Genomic DNA, 16183 nt, shown 5'->3' on the forward strand with positions numbered 1-16183 from the left:
TCAGTTTCATCAGCTGTCCGGGAGGCTGGTGTCGGACTATCCCGCAGGTTGTGGAGGTCCTGGGCTGGCATGGTTACATGTGATCTGTGGTTTTGAGGCCGTTTGTACATACTGCGAAATTCTCATAAATGACTTTGGATGCAGCTTATGGTAGAGAAATTGGCATTCAGTTATCTGGCAAGAGCTTTGGTGGACATTCCTGCAGTCGCCATGGCAATTGCACGCTACCTCAAAACTTGAGTCATCTGTGGCCTTGTACCTTTTAAAGTGGCCGTTGTCACCAGCACAATGTGCACCTGTGTAATGATCATGCTGTTTAATCTGCTTCTTGATATGCCACCCCTGTCAGGTGGATGGATTTGGATTACCTTGGCAAAGGAGAAATGCTCACTAAAAAGGCATGTAAAATCAATTTGTGCACAACATTTGAGAGAAATAATAGTTTTGTGCGTCTGGAAAATTCTGGGATCCTCTTTTTCAGCTCATGAAACATGGGACCAACACTTTATATTTTTGTTCATTATGCACTTTTTTTATATCAATGACAATAGACTTAGATTTCATTGATCACAGTTGACAGAAACTGAATAAATTCTGAATTAACATAATAAAAATAGCACGTAAAACCCCAATCAGAGACAAATACGGATTATACAATGCAGCACAAAGACAAACATGATAAAAAATACATTTTTTAACAGTTGACCATATCGTTTGTAATTGACAGCAATACACTTGCTTTTGACGGCATAACATTTAAAAAACGTTGGCTTTGCATTCAATTTAGCTGTCCCAGACACATTGTAGAGATCGGAGACAAAATCCCAATGTATTGCTTACTCGGAAGCATTTTTAATGTGAGCGGGTCAGTCGCAATCTGAGGGCTACTGATCCTTCCTGATATTTTCAAACATGGTTGATATTAAATATTTGACCTTTTTTCCACCCAATTGGTAGTTACAGTCTTGACTCATTGCTGAAACTCCCGTATGGACTCGAGAGAGAGAGAGGCGAAGGTCGAGAGTCCTCTGAAACATGACCCAACCAAGCCACATTGCCTCTTGACACAATGCCCGCTTAACTCAGAATCCAGCCAATGTGTTGGAGGAAACAGCTTACACCGGGCGCCGTGTTAGCATGCATGTGCCCAGCCCACCACAGGAGTTGCTAGAGCACGATGGGACAAGGACATCCCTGCCGGCCAAACCCTCCCCTAACCCGGACGACGCTGGGGCCAATTGTGCACCACCCCACGGGTCTCCCGTTCACGGCAGAGCCAGGACTCGAACCAGGATCTCTCGTGGCACTCGGGAGGCCCAAAGATGTTTGATTTTATCGGCACAAAATCTGCAATGCACTTGTAGTGTGAGATTGCAACAACAAGTTTTGAGAATGATGATCAGCAATAGCCAATGAGAGCTGGCCAGAGAATAAGCCAAAGATGATGACATTGTATCCCATCACCCAGAATGTGTAGACTCTGGAGCAGGAGCAATGACTACTACTAGCATGCATTTTTACTTGCCTTTAACCAAAGCATCAAGCTCTGAAGGAACAGCGCAGCTCAAGTAATGTTAGTATTCAATTCAACTCTGCATGGCAAGCTTGAATATCTAAATGAAAACATTTGAGGTTACTTTGAGCCACTGCTGGTTTTAGCTACATTAACAATCTAATCACATTATTTTAAGCGAGACATCATGGTATTGAGAATCCAAGTAAAGAATCTCTTAGCACCACTACATAGCCGAGACAAAAAACGTCAGAAAAGATTGTAATATAATGCGAGAGGGTCAGCGATGTTAGGATTTTGAAAGTTGTGTAGTGTACGCCAGGCATAAAGATGCTTTAGGGAAACCAGGCCCATGTCTTTATCCTATGGCTCTATCTTCCCTTCCCCCTCCAATCAACATGCAGCTGGTGATCCCAGTGACCCTCCAATGAGAACAGAGTGTAGTTAATTAGACCAATCAGAACCATGTGTAGTTGATTGTTACTCAATAAAGACTATCCCTGTAAGGCTTGTACTGTTTGTGCCTAACAAGCTTCATGGTCGGTCATGGAACTGCTGCAGTTCACATGTCTGCTTTTACTTATCAGCTTGAAATGTTTGACAGGTAAAATGGTTCTGAATGAGCTGCAGTATTAAGTTTATTCATTTTTGTCTTGTAAACATTGATTGATATCATGTAGCCTTACAGTAGAAAACACCTGCCAGTTATTTGTGGAATTTTTTGTGCCTTGTAGGTGTGGGCCCTAACCCGTGTGGGCCCTAACCCGTGTGGGCCCTAACCCATGTGGGCCCTAACCCTTGTGGGCCCTAACCCGTGTTGTCTTGTAGGTTTTGGCCAGCAGTGTGGGGGTAACCAGTGGCAGTGTGATGATGGAGCTTGTCTGCCTCTTTCCTGGCACTGCGATGGAAATGGAGACTGTATGGACGGCTCTGATGAAATGGCCTGCCGTAAGTTATGCTATGTTTCACTGTTTCTGCTCTCTTCCAGGAGAACATATTTGTTGATGTGAAGTTCTAAATGTAACATTAACCCTGTATTTACTGTTGACCTATATCACTTAGGTCTGTTAAATGTATTTACTGTAGTCTGTTCACAATAGGTATGTTTGTCCTTGTTCCCCAGCCTGTCCTAGGGGCCAGGTTGCCTGCATGGCCGGGTCTCCTGGTTGTGTACGTACCTCTGCAGTATGTGATGGGCAGCGCCAGTGTTCTGATGGGTCTGATGAGTTTAACTGCCCAGAGAACCAGGGCTGTCTGCAGGGGGACTGGAGGTGTAGGAATAAGATCTGCATCCCCAAGGACCAATACTGTAATGGTGCTAACGACTGTGTGGACAACTCTGATGAGGCCTGTGGTGAGATATTATGGAAACAACGAGAGCATGTATGTGATACTATGGAATGGGAGCTATTATGGAAACGAGAAGAGCAAGTATTTTGGCCTGTGTACAGTAGTATGTAATCACAACATAAGACCTTCAATTGTGTAGGCAATGCCATGCACATTTAAACAGTAAGAAAAAAAACTGTTCCAAATTACATTGGAACTAACTTTACCAATTGTCTGTGGTGTTGGACCTTCAGCCGGTCAACATTTTACAAAATATCCACAGGAAAGTATAATTAAACAGACATGGCAATAAAAAATGTTTGCTCATGACTGAAAGCATGGGCACAGGAATGACAGTGCATGCACGCGAACCATGCATTCTTACTGAAGTCTTGCAGGTGTTGACATGGTCTTGCCTATGTGCCAGGTGATAGAAATTCAATCTTCATAACCGGTGTTCTAAAACCTTGGTTTAACAATACATTCCTACGGCTATTTTGTCAAACATTTTGAGCAGCTGAAGGGCCAACATGACAGACAACTGATAGAGTATGTTTACATGTTATTTCATTCAACATTCTGGCTTCCACGTTTTTGCAGTGACAATATATCAGTAAATTAGACTGACAAAAAATAATCAGGCGAAGTAGTATGTAACCTACAGGTCTGGGCATGTGTTTGTTCCTCTTGCAGGAAGGCATGTAGTGTGGTAGTTTTGATGTGCTTTTAATCTTCCAGGCCGGTGTGGGCCAATGGCTGTGCGTTGTCCTGGAGGGGCGTGTCTGACTGAAGATGAGAGATGTGATGGAAAATTGCACTGCTCTGATGGCAGTGATGAACCCTCTACCTGTGGTAGGAAATTCTAACCTTTGACCGCTAACCCTAACCTTCAGTCTAACCCTTTACCGGTGGTAGGAACCTCTAACCCAGAGGTTTCAAACATACGGCTCACTGGCCAGAACCGGCCCCTTGGCCAATTCAATCATGTGGATTTTCAGGGGAAAACGATCTGTACACAGATCATTAAAACCAAATTGTGGACCTAAATTTATTGACTTTTCAATCTGTCCTGCTTGCTAATAATCATCCAAACAAAAGCAAGAACAGAATTCTTTGCCAATTTTGACCGCAATGAAATAAAAAACATTTAGTCTTGTCTCCTCACTGCAACTTCCTTACGGACTCGGGATAGGCGAAGGTCGAGAGCCGTGTGTCCTCCGAAACCCAACAGCCACACCATTTCTTGACACAATGCCCACTTAACCTGGAAGCCAGCCGCACTAATGTATCGGAGGAAAAACCGTACACCTGGCGTCTGTGTCAGTGTGCACTGCGTCCGGCCCTCCACAGGAGTCGCTAGAGCACGATGGGAAAAGGACATCCCTGCCGGCCAAGCCCTCCCCTAACCCAGACGACGCCGGGCAAATTGTGTGACGCCCCATGGGTCTCTCGGTCGCGGCCGGCTACGACAGAGCCTGGAGTACCTAGTGGCCTAGCTAGCACTGTGATGCAGTGCCTTAGACTATTGCGCCACTCGAGAGGCCCCTATATAATACATTTTAAGTCCCACCAGACCTCTGTGAAGACCACATGCAGACCACGGGTCAATTAGCTTGACACCCCTGCTCTAACATCTAACCCCTCACCACTACCTATATGAACCTCTTATTCATAATTGACTGTTATGGCATCTGAAACATGTTGAAGGACAGGCGGATCTGACTCCTCTCTACCTTCCAGGGAGGACCTGTTCAGAAGAGAACGGTGGCTGCAGTCACTCCTGTGTGGATCAGCCCTGGGGAGCCCTCTGCTCCTGTCCTAAAGGCCATAGGCTGTCTGCTAACGGAGCCTCCTGTCTGGGTGAGTATGTCTGTTATCCTTTTGCGTTATTGTCATGACTGGTTTCATTATCTATTCCTTTACTGTAAGCCTAAATACTATAAACCCCTCTGTAGATGTGAATGAAAGCGCTCTGCATTAGTTGGGTTCGGGTCCTCTGTAGCTCAGTTGGTGAGGGTTAACTCAAATACTGAACCTGTTTGCTCTCCCCTCTTTAGATGTGGATGAATGCGCTCTGCCTTATGGTCCATGCATGCACTTCTGTGTCAACACACCCGGGTCCTTCTACTGCCACTGCCGAGATGGCTTCCAGCTTCAAGGAACCACCTACTGCTATGCTAAAGGTGACTTTTCAAAGTAACATTAGTTTGATTAACTTCTGACTAGTTATCTAAACCTGTTCAACATCCGATGCTTTTCAGGAAATTATACAAAGTTTCTGACTGCAAAGAAGGGAACTATCGGATTTCTGAATCTGAAGACTCTGAGATTCGAGTCCATTCAGAGTATTGGCTATGATCCTCTGGCCCTGGCCTTTGACCTCTCCAGGAGCTCATTCTACTGGGCTGATAACCAGGGCAACATCTACAAGGCTAAGGAGCAGCAGCGCAGGATCCTTTATCATGGTTGGTGTCTTCTGATTCTCTATCATGATTGGTTTCTGCTGATGTAGCAGGATCTAGAGGTCTTTATGGCTCCACGTGTACCTGAATACCCGATTAGGGACCTGAGCAGGTCCGGATCCAGAACTCTAATTCTCACAGGTCTGGATCGGGTCTGATATGATTATCATTGTTCTCACACCGAACCCAAACCGGCTGCATGCGTGCTCCATCGAGCATGAATTTATTTTGTCCCCCTACACCAAACACATAAAAACGACACACAGGTTGAAATATCAAAACAAACTCTGAACAAATGACATTAATTTGGGGACAGGTCAAAAAGCATTAAACATTTATGGCAATATAGCTAGTTGGCATGCACTTGCTAGCTAATTTGTCCCATTTAGCTAGCTTGCTGTTGCTAGCTAATTTATCCTGGGATATTAAAATTTGTTTGTTATTTTACCTGAAATGCACAAGGGCCTCTACTCCGACAATTAATCCACACATAAAAATGGTCAACCGAATCATTTCTAGTAATCTCTCCTCCTTCCAGGCTTTTCATTGTTTAACTTATATGATGATTGCCATCTAAAATTTCAAAATATTACCACGACAACCAGTCGTTTGTCTTTCAATAACCAATGAGATGGCACGTGGGTACATGCTTCTATAAACCGAGGAGATGGGAAAGGCAGCACTTGCAGCCTGATCTGCGTCAGGAATAGAAAGGACTTCTATTTTAGCCCTTGGCAATGCTGACGCTCATTGACGTGCGCAAGCAGTGTGGGTGCAATAATTGAATAACATATATGTATTTATTTTGCGCGCGAGCGGTGTGGTTAGCCTATCAGGGTGTGTAATTTTAATTGACTTGTCCGGAAGGGCCCATACAGATCTGATGGCGACTGCTGCAGTAGAGACAAATTGTAATTTATGCTGCTGCTCTTGGTTGTCACGAGAGTGGCGCATGTAACTAGTTGCTGGTCAATCAGTCAAAGCGGCAAAAGACTACAGTCAAAGCCTCTGGCAAAAGTTACGAGATACTGCATCTATGAAATTTAAAACATTAGAGAAGGATAGGCTACAATGACCAAAAGCCAACAGGTAGGGAGCTACTTAACATTCTGATTGGAGTTATTTTTTAACTCTGGTACGAGAGTACATGCAGCCTCAATTAGCCAAGCTAGCTAGCTTAACTAGTTTGTCCTGGTTTGATAGTCAACAGGTACTACGTAATCATATTGGATGACAACCAATCTGGATCCTGACGGTTGGTTCGTTCTGATAGGATACTGTGATGGTTGGTTGATTCTGATGTAGCAGATTTTTATTTTTAATGAATTAATTTAACCTTTAACTAGGCAAGTCAGTTAAGAACATTGTCATTACAATGACTGCCTACCAAAAGCTAACAGGCCTCCTGCGGGGAAGGGGGCTGGGATTAAAAATGTCATTTTTAAACAAATATATGACAGGGCAGCAGGGCAGCAGGGCAGCAGGGCAGCAGGGCAGCAGGGCAGCAGGGCAGCAGGGCAGCAGGGCAGCAGGGCAGCAGGGCAGCAGGGCAGCAGGGCAGCAGCACAAAACCGGGTATAAATATTAATGGACATAGACAACAGCTCAAAGGCCATGACAATAGACAGCAATACATCACGCAAAGCAGCTACAACTGTCAAATCAAATCACATTTTATTTGTCACATACACATGGTTAGCAGATGTTAGTGCGAGTGTAGCGAAATGCTTGTGCTTCTAGTTCCGACAATGCAGTAATAACCAAGTAATCTAGCTAACAATTCCAAGACTGCTACCTTATAGACACAAGTGTAAGGGGATAAAGAATATGTACGTAAGATATATGAATGAGTGATGATACAGAGCGGCATAGGCAGATACAGTAGATGGTATCGAGTACAGTATATACATATGAGATGAGTATGTAAACAAAGTGGCATAGTTAAAGTGGCTAGTCATACATGTATTACATAAGGATGCAGTAGATATAGAGTACAGTATATACGTATACATATGAGATGAATAATGTAGGGTATGTAAACATTATATTAGGTAGCATTGTTTAAAGTGGCTAGTGATATATTTTACATTTCCCATCAATTCCCATTATTAAAGTGGCTGGAGTTGAGTCAGTGTGTTGGCAGCAGCCACTCAATGTTAGTGGTGGCTGTTTAACAGTCTGATGGCCTTGAGATAGAAGCTGTTTTTCAGTCTCTCGGTCCCAGCTTTGATGCACCTGTACTGACCTCGCCTTCTGGATGATAGCGGGGTGAACAGGCAGTGGTTCGGGTGGTTGATGTCCTTGATGATCTTTATGGCCTTCCTGTAACACCGGGTGGTGTAGGTGTCCTGGAGGGCAGGTAGTTTGCCCCTGGTGATGTGTTGTGCAGACCTCACTACCCTCTGGAGAGCCTTACGGTTGTGGGCGGAGCAGTTGCCGTACCAGGCGGTGATGCACCCCAACAGGATGCTCTCGATTGTGCATCTGTAGAAGTGTGAGTGCTTTTGGTGACAAGCCAAATTTCTTCAGCCTCCTGAGGTTGAAGAGGCGCTGCTGCGCCTTCACGATGCTGTCTGTGTGGGTGGACCAATTCAGTTTGTCTGTGATGTGTACGCCGAGGAACTTAAAACTTACTACCCTCTCCACTACTGTTCCATCGATGTGGATAGGGGGGTGTTCCCTCTGCTGTTTCCTGAAGTCCACAATCATCTCCTTAGTTTTGTTGACGTCGAGTGTGAGGTTGTCCTGACACCACACTCCGAGGGCCCTCACCTCCTCCCTGTAGGCCGTCTCGTCGTTGTTGGTAAGCAAGCCTACCACTGTTGTCGTCCGCAAACTTGATGATTGAGTTGGAGGCGTGCGTGGCCACGCAGTCGTGGGTGAACAGGGAGTACAGGAGAGGGCTCAGAACGCACCCTTGTGGGGCCCCAATGTTGAGGATCAGCGGGGTGGAGCTGTTGCCTACCCTCACCACCTGGGGGCGGCCCGTCAGGAAGTCCAGTACCCAGTTGCACAGGGTGGGGTCGAGACCCAGGGTCTCAAGCTTGATGACGAGCTTGGAGGGTACTATGGTGTTGAATGCAGAGCTGTAGTCGATGAACAGCATTCTCACATAGGTATTCCTCTTGTCCAGATGGGTTAGGGCAGTGTGGTTGAGATTGCATCGTCTGTGGACCTATTTGGGCGGTAAGCAAATTGGAGTGGGTCTAGGGTGTCAGGTAGGGTGGAGGTGATATGGTCCTTGACTAGTGTCTCAAAGCACTTCATGATGACGGAAGTGAGTGCTACGGGGCGGTAGTCGTTTAGCTCAGCTACCTTAGCTTTCTTGGGAACAGGAACAATGCTCACTCAGTGTCCATGAGTGAGTCTTTCAATGAATATATTGAGATGACACTGTCCAGTTTCAGTGTTTGTTGCAGCTCGTTTCAGTCGCTAGCTGCAGAGAACTGAAGACTAGTGACTCATGGATGTGTGCTTTGGGGACCTTACAAAATGTGACTGGCAGAATGGGTGTTATATGTGGAGGATCAGGGCTGCAGTAGATATCTCTGATAGGTGGAAGTGATGCCTAAGAGGGTTTTATAAATAAGCGCATCAGCCAGTGAGTCTCGTGACTGGTATACAGAGATGACCAGTTTATCGAAGAGTATAGAGTAGTGGTGTGTCCTATAAGGAGTATTGGTTGCAAATCTGATGGCCGAATGGTAAAGAACTTATAGCCGCTCGAGAGTACCCTTACCTGCCGATCTATAAATTATGTCTCCGTAATCTAGCATGGGTAGGATGGTCATCTGTACAAGAGTTAGATTGGCAGCTGGGTGAAAGGAGTGATTACAATAAAGGAAACCAAATCTAGACTTCACTTTAGCCTCCAGCTTTGATATTTGCTGAGAAGGACAGTGTACCATCTAGCCATACTCCCAAGTACTTGTATGAGGTGACTACCTGAAGCTCTAAACCCTCAGATAGTAATCACACCTGTGGAGAGAGGGACATTCTTCTTAACAAACCACATTACTTTTGTTTTGGAGATGTTCTGAACAAGGTTAAGGACAGAAAAAGCTTGTTGGACACTAAGAAAGCTTTGTAGAGTATTTAACACAAAATCCAGGGAGTAAGTAGAAGACTGTAGACTGACTGACATACATGGATGAGAGCTTAGACAGTACGAAGCTATGTTGATGTATATTGAGAAGTGTGGGGCCTAGGATCGAGCCTTGAGCTACACCCTTGGTGACAGTCAGTGGCTGAGACAGCAGATTTTCTGACTTTATACACTGCTCTCTTTGAGGGGTAGTTGGCTAACCAGGCCAAAGACCTCTCAGACAACTCCTTAGCCGGCCCACAAATGGTCTACTGTATCAAAAGAATCGGCCAAGTCAATAAAAATAGTAGCACAACATTGCTTAGAATCAAGGGCAATGGTGATAATCAAAATCAAATCAAATGTATTTATATAGCCCTTCGTACATCAGCTGATATCTCAAAGTGCTGTACAGAAACCTAGCCTAAAACCCCAAACAGCAAGCAATGCAGGCGTAGAAGCACCTGATATCATTGAGGACCTTTGATGTTGCAGTGACACATCCATAACTTGAGCGGGAACCAGATTGCATACCAGAGAAAATACTATAGACATCAAAAAAGCCAGTCAGTAGATTATTGACAAGTTTTTCCAACGCTTTTGATACAGGGTGAAATAGGCCTATAACATTTAGGATCAGCTTGATCTCCCCCTATAAATAAAGGACTAATGATGGCCCTTGAGTGTTTTGGTACCTACTGGAAAGCTTTGTTCACACCTTTCTAAGCTTTAGCCCCACTCATCTCTTTAAGAATTCACATGTGAGACTATGTACTAAACAACCAACGCTTTTCAATACTAAAGGCTGGCTTATACTTACTGGACTGTTCATACATTTAATCGAGTGCCAGAGTGTGCTCTGGGCGTTTGTAAACTCAGAGCTTTGTCAGATTGTCCGTTCATAAAATCAAAGCGTTTCGCTCTTGGAGCATTCCGAGCACACACTGGATGCTCTGGCCGAAAGTAGTGTTTATCCGAGCGTTGATCTGGCCTTAAAACAGTCAAGCACCCAGGCTAACCATTGGCTAGCTTGCTAAATACTTCGAAGCGAATGAGTACTTAGAAGGGCCCACAGGGCTGCTGTGTTCTGAGCCAACTACAATTTGTCTAAGTCCCTCTTTGTGGCACCTGACCACACTACTGAACAGTAGTCTGGGTGACAGAACTAGGGCCTGTAGAACTTGCCTTGTTGAGTGTTACGAAGGTAGATCAGTTCTTTATTATGGACAGACATCTCCCATCTTAGTTAATGTTGTATCAATATGTTTTGACCATCAGCTAGCTCAAATTTCACATTCATTATGAGATGTAGTTTAGCTTTGGGGATTAGTGAATGATTTGTCCCCAATACAACGCTTTAAGTTTTGGAAATAATTGACTAAGTCATTGCTACCATTCTGAAACTAACTGCAGCTCTAAAGTGTTGCAGTCATTTCAGTTGCTGTAGTGGCTGACATGTATCGTGTTGAGCTTTACACAAAGCCGGTGCCATGTCATTAGTAAAGACTGAAAAAAAGGTGGCCTAAACAGCTACCCTGGGGAATTTCTGATTCTACTGGGATTATGTTGGAGAGGCTTCCATTAAAGAACACCCTTTGTGTTCTGTTAGATGAGTAACTCCTCATCCACAATATAGCAGGGGGTGTAATGCCATAACACAAGTCTTTCCAGCAGCAGACTATGATCGATAACATTAAAGGCTGCATTGAAGTCTAACAAGACAGCCCCACAATCAATTTATCATCCATTTCTGTCAGCCAATCAGTCATTTATGTAAGTTCTGTGCATGAGTGTCCTTTCCTATAAGCGTGCTGAAAGTCTGCTGTCAATTTGTTTACCGTGAAATAGCGTTGTATCTGGTCAAACACCATTTTTTTTACACAAGTTTACTAAGGGTTGGTGATGGGCTGATTGGTAAGCTATTTGAGCCAGTCAAGGGTTTTTTACTATTCTTGAGTAGCGGAATGGCTTTAGCTTCCCTCCAGGCCTGAGAGCACACTTTCTAGTAAGCTTAAATTGAAGGTGTGGCAATTGTCCATTATCCTGAGTCATTTTCCCATCCAGATTGTCAGACCCAGGTGGCTTATCATTGTTAATAGATCACAATAATTATTTCCTCTTCCACACTGACTTTACGGAATTCAAAAGTAAATTCTTGTCTTTCATAATTTGGTCAGATATACTTTGATGTGTAGTGTTAGCATGGGCTTAAGGTGAGGCAAATGAACCTGTAGCCTTATTACTTCAACAGCATTCAACAGGAGATCGTCTAAGCTTTACAGGAATGTGGTTCTGAATTTAGACGAACATCGCCCACTTTTGCATTTGTCTATTCGGTCGATGTTATAGCTGTGTATTGCTACCACTGTATCATCAAAGGTATTATCTAAGGGAGCTTCAGAATATGAATGTACAATCTGTTACACGTAAGTTATTGACTTCATGGAACCTTGTTTCTCAGGATGCATATGTTAATATGGGACATTTAACACTTCTGGGTTGCTTGATGGTTAATGCTTTACTGGGAAGCTTATCAGAAGTAGACTTCATCAGTGCTAACAGTAACTCTGGTTCATAGGTTGAGGTATTCAGGGCAATTAGGGGGACAATGTTTCTTCACATTTAACTTTGTAGATAATGTTGCTCCTACTGTCTCTTATGACTGAAAAGAGCTACTGGACATCAGAACAGCGATTACTCACCTTGAACAGGACAAATAATTTGTCTTGAACGAGTCGGACGAGAGGGATTTAATCCTGACACCCTAACAGGCCCTCAACCCAGTCATTCCGAGGTTAGAGATGCAGGTATCGCGGAAGGTTGTCATTGTCTTGAGGATATGGCGGCGAGTGGCTAATATGCCTTTAGCATCGGTACTACTGGCCAACAAACAATCGTTGGATAATAAAGTGGACGAACTACAAGCACGTATATCCTACCAATGGGATATTAAAGAGTAATATCTTATATTTCACAGTCGTGGCTGAATGACGACATGAATAACACACAGCTGGCGGGTTATACACTGTAGCAGCAGCCTCTTGTATGACAAGGGGTGGTGGTCTATGTATATTTGTAAACTGGTGACGCACGATATCAAAGTCTCTAGGTTTTGCTAGCCTAAGGTAGAGTATCAGCTGTAGACCACACTATCTACGTACCTAGAGTTGATCTATGTTCTTCATAGCTGTCTACATACCACAACAAACCGATTCTAGTACTAAGACAGCACTCAATGAGCTGTATACGGCCAGAAGCAAACAGGTGGAGGTGGCCGTGGACTTGAATGCAGGAAAACTTAAATCGATTTGAACTCATTTCTATCTGCATGTTAATGTGCAACCAGAGGAAAACAAACTGACCAACTTCACTCCACACAGAAAGCTCTCCCTTGCCCTAAATTTGGCAAATCTGACCAGAATTAAATCTTCCTGCTTATATGCAAAAACTGTAGGAAGCACCAGTGACTGGGTCAATAGTGGTCAGACGAAGCAGATCCTAAGCTACAGGACTTTTTCTAGCACAGACTGGAATTTGTTCCGGGATTCTTTCGATGGAATTGAGTACACCACATCAGTCACTGGCTTCTTCAATAAGTGCATCAATGGCGTCATTCCCACAGTGACTTTGTACATACCCCAACCAGAAGCCATTGATTACAGGCAACATCCACAATGAGCTAAAGGGTAGAGCTGCAGCTTTCAAGGAGCTGGACTTTAACCCAGAAGCTTATAACATATCCCGCTATGCTTGACAAACCATCAAACAGGCAAAGTGCCAATACAGGGCTAAGACTGAATGCGCTGACGCTAGTCTTGTGGCAGGGCTTGATAACTATTAGGCTACAAAGGGAAGCACAGCCGCGAGCTGCCCAGTGATACGAGCCTACCAGATGAGCTAAAATACTTCTATGCTCGCTTCGAGGCAAATAACACTGACACCTGTATGAGAGCATCAACTGTTCCAGATGGCAGTGATCACGCTCTCTGTAGCCGGTATGAGAGACCTTTTTAAACAGGTCAACATTCACAAGGCATGCGCTGACCAACTGGCAAGTGTCTTCACTAACATGTCCCTGTCTGAGTCTAATACTAACATGTTTCAAGCAGACCACCATAGTCCCTGGGCACATGAACACTATGGTAACCTGCCTAAATGACTACCGATCTGAAGCACTGTAGCCATGAAGTGCTTTGAAAGGCTGGTCATGGCTCACATCAACACATCCCAGAAACCCTAGACCCACTCCAATTTCCATGCTGCCCAAACAGATCCATAAATGGAATCCCGATTGCACTCCAATACTGCCCTTTCACACCTTGTCAAAAGGAACACCTATTTGAGAATGCTGTTCATTGACTACAGCTCAGCGTTCACCACCATAGTTCTCTCAAAGCTCACCACTAAGCTAAGGACCATGAGACTAAACACCTCCCTCTGCAACTGGATCCTGGACATCCTGACAGGTCACCCCCAGGTGGTAATGGTAGGCAACAACACATCCGCCACTGTAATCCTCAACACGGGGCCCCTCTACTCCCTGTTCACTCATGACTGCATGACCAGGCACGACTCCAACACCATTAAGTTTGCTGATGACACAAGTGGTAGGCCTGATCAACGATGAGACCGCCTATAGGGAGGTGGTCAGAGACCTGGCCATAGTGCCAGGACAACAACCTCTCCCTCAATGTGATTAAGACAGGAGATTGTGGTCTACAGGAAATGCAGGACCGAGCACGCCCCCATTCTCATTGATGGGGCTGTGCTGGAGCAGGTTTAGAGCTTCAAGCTCCATGGTGTCCAAATCACTAACACTCACATACCTTAAGGGAACATTTTGAAATTCGCTGTATGGTTAGTGAGAAAGTCCATATTGCAAATGTACGGTCCCTTACCAGACGTCCGAAAACGTTTGTAAAATTCGCGGACAGCGTCGGGCCGTGCGGCAGGGCCTGCTCTACCGGGAAGTCATCAAACGAACTTTATCGGACATTCGGTTTCCATTTGATAAAAGAATCAAATTTGGGTCATTTTTCCGCTGTCCCGATAAATACCACAAGAGGGCGAATGGAATCATATTGCAAATGTACAAAACATCACGAATCACGACGTGGCCTTATCTCCAAAACAGACTACTTCGAAGACTAAACTTGGTGAGCGTACGTTTGGAATAATGGGCAGTTGGCCCCGAACAAGATGGCGTCTAGGCCTCAACGGTTTTTGAGTTATGGGCATTTTTCTGGGATTTAAGGTCCAAAATGAAAATGGAGCAATCATTTTTCCGCTTCACGTCAAAGTAAAGGAACCTACGGTGTCAAAAAAAAATAACCAGTATCTATAGTCGTTTTAAGAGAAATTGTACAATTTCAAATTGGTGATGTTCAAAAATAGTTTTTTTTTAAATAAACAGTTACAGATCCAGTTGCAGGGTGTTCATATGAATCTTTCTAAAGTGTGCTGCGGAGCTCTGCGAGATTTCTGTGATTTTCTGAAATAACACTCACTAAAATCTCTAAATTACTCAGTTCTTAACGTAAAGACTTAAAACTTAGGATTCTGTAAAGGCATACTCGAGTTAGGATATGAGTTTATTTATTTTTTTAAATTTTATTTCACCTTTATTTAACCAGGTAGGCTAGTTGAGAACAAGTTCTCATTTGCAACTGCGACCTGGCCAAGATAAAGCATAGCAGTGTGAACAGACAACACAGAGTTACACATGGAATAAACAATTAACAAGTCAATAACACAGTAGAAAAAATGGGCAGTCTATATACAATGTGTGCAAAAGGCATGAGGAGGTAGGCGAATAATACAATTTTGCAGATTAACACTGGACTGATAAATGATCAGATGGTCATGTACAGGTAGAGATATTGGTGTGCAAAAGAGCAGAAAAATAAATAAATAAAAACAGTATGGGAATGAGGTAGGTGAAAATGGGTGGGCTATTTTCCTATAGACTATGTACAGCTGCAGCGATCGGTTAGCTGCTCGGATAGCTGATGTTTGAAGTTGGTGAGGGAGATAAAAGTCTCCAACTTCAGCGATTTTTGCAATTTGTTCCAGTCACAGGCAGCAGAGTACTGGAACGAAAGGCGGCCAAATGATGTGTTGGCTTTAGGGATGATCAGTGAGATACACCTGCTGGAGCGCGTGCTACGGATGGGTGTTGCCATCGTGACCAGTGAACTGAGATAAGGCGGAACTTTACCTAGCATGGACTTGTAGATGACCTGGAGCCAGTGGGTCTGGCGACGAATATGTAGTGAGGGCCAGCCGACTGGAGCATACAAGTCGCAGTGGTGGGTGGTATAAGGTGCTTTAGTGACAAAACGGATGGCACTGTGATAGACTGCATCCAGTTTGCTGAGTAGTGTTGGAAGCCATTTTGTAGATGACATCGCCGAAGTCGAGGATCGGTAGGATAGTCAGTTTTACTAGGGTAAGCTTGGCAGCGTGAGTGAAGGAGGCTTTGTTGCGGAATAGAAAGCCGACTCTTGATTTGATTTTCGATTGGAGATGTTTGATGTGAGTCTGGAAGGAGAGTTTGCAGTCTAGCCAGACACCTAGGTACTTATAGATGTCCACATATTCAAGGTCGGAACCATCCAGGGTGGTGATGCTAGTCGGGCATGCGGGTGCAGGCAGCGATCGGTTGAAAAAACATGCATTTGGTTTTACTCGCGTTTAAGCGCAGTTGGAGGCCACGGAAGGAGTGCTGTATGGCATTGAAGCTCGTTTGGAGGTTAGATAGCACAGTGTCCAATGACGGGCCGAAAGTATATAGAA

At 44.4% G+C, this 16183-nt stretch overlaps 1 protein-coding gene across 8 annotated transcripts in view; it reads left to right on the plus strand.

Moving 5' to 3' along the window:
• The first annotated feature begins 2033 nt into the window (after nucleotides 1–2033).
• LOC123989585 (low-density lipoprotein receptor-related protein 2-like) overlaps nucleotides 2034–16183 on the plus strand; it is a 112719-nt gene continuing 98569 nt past the window's right edge. For all 8 annotated transcript variants that reach the window (XM_046290706.1, XM_046290707.1, XM_046290712.1 and 5 more), the window contains exons 1-7: nucleotides 2034–2117; nucleotides 2342–2461; nucleotides 2637–2867; nucleotides 3581–3694; nucleotides 4583–4702; nucleotides 4900–5025; nucleotides 5104–5307. In XM_046290706.1, the coding sequence (XP_046146662.1) occupies nucleotides 2060–2117; nucleotides 2342–2461; nucleotides 2637–2867; nucleotides 3581–3694; nucleotides 4583–4702; nucleotides 4900–5025; nucleotides 5104–5307 (973 nt within the window). In that variant the 5' untranslated portion in view covers nucleotides 2034–2059. The remainder of the gene's footprint in view (nucleotides 2118–2341; nucleotides 2462–2636; nucleotides 2868–3580; nucleotides 3695–4582; nucleotides 4703–4899; nucleotides 5026–5103; nucleotides 5308–16183) is intronic.

Source organism: Oncorhynchus gorbuscha, linkage group LG11, assembly GCF_021184085.1.
Source record: "Oncorhynchus gorbuscha isolate QuinsamMale2020 ecotype Even-year linkage group LG11, OgorEven_v1.0, whole genome shotgun sequence".
Classification (NCBI taxonomy): Eukaryota; Metazoa; Chordata; class Actinopteri; order Salmoniformes; family Salmonidae; genus Oncorhynchus; species Oncorhynchus gorbuscha.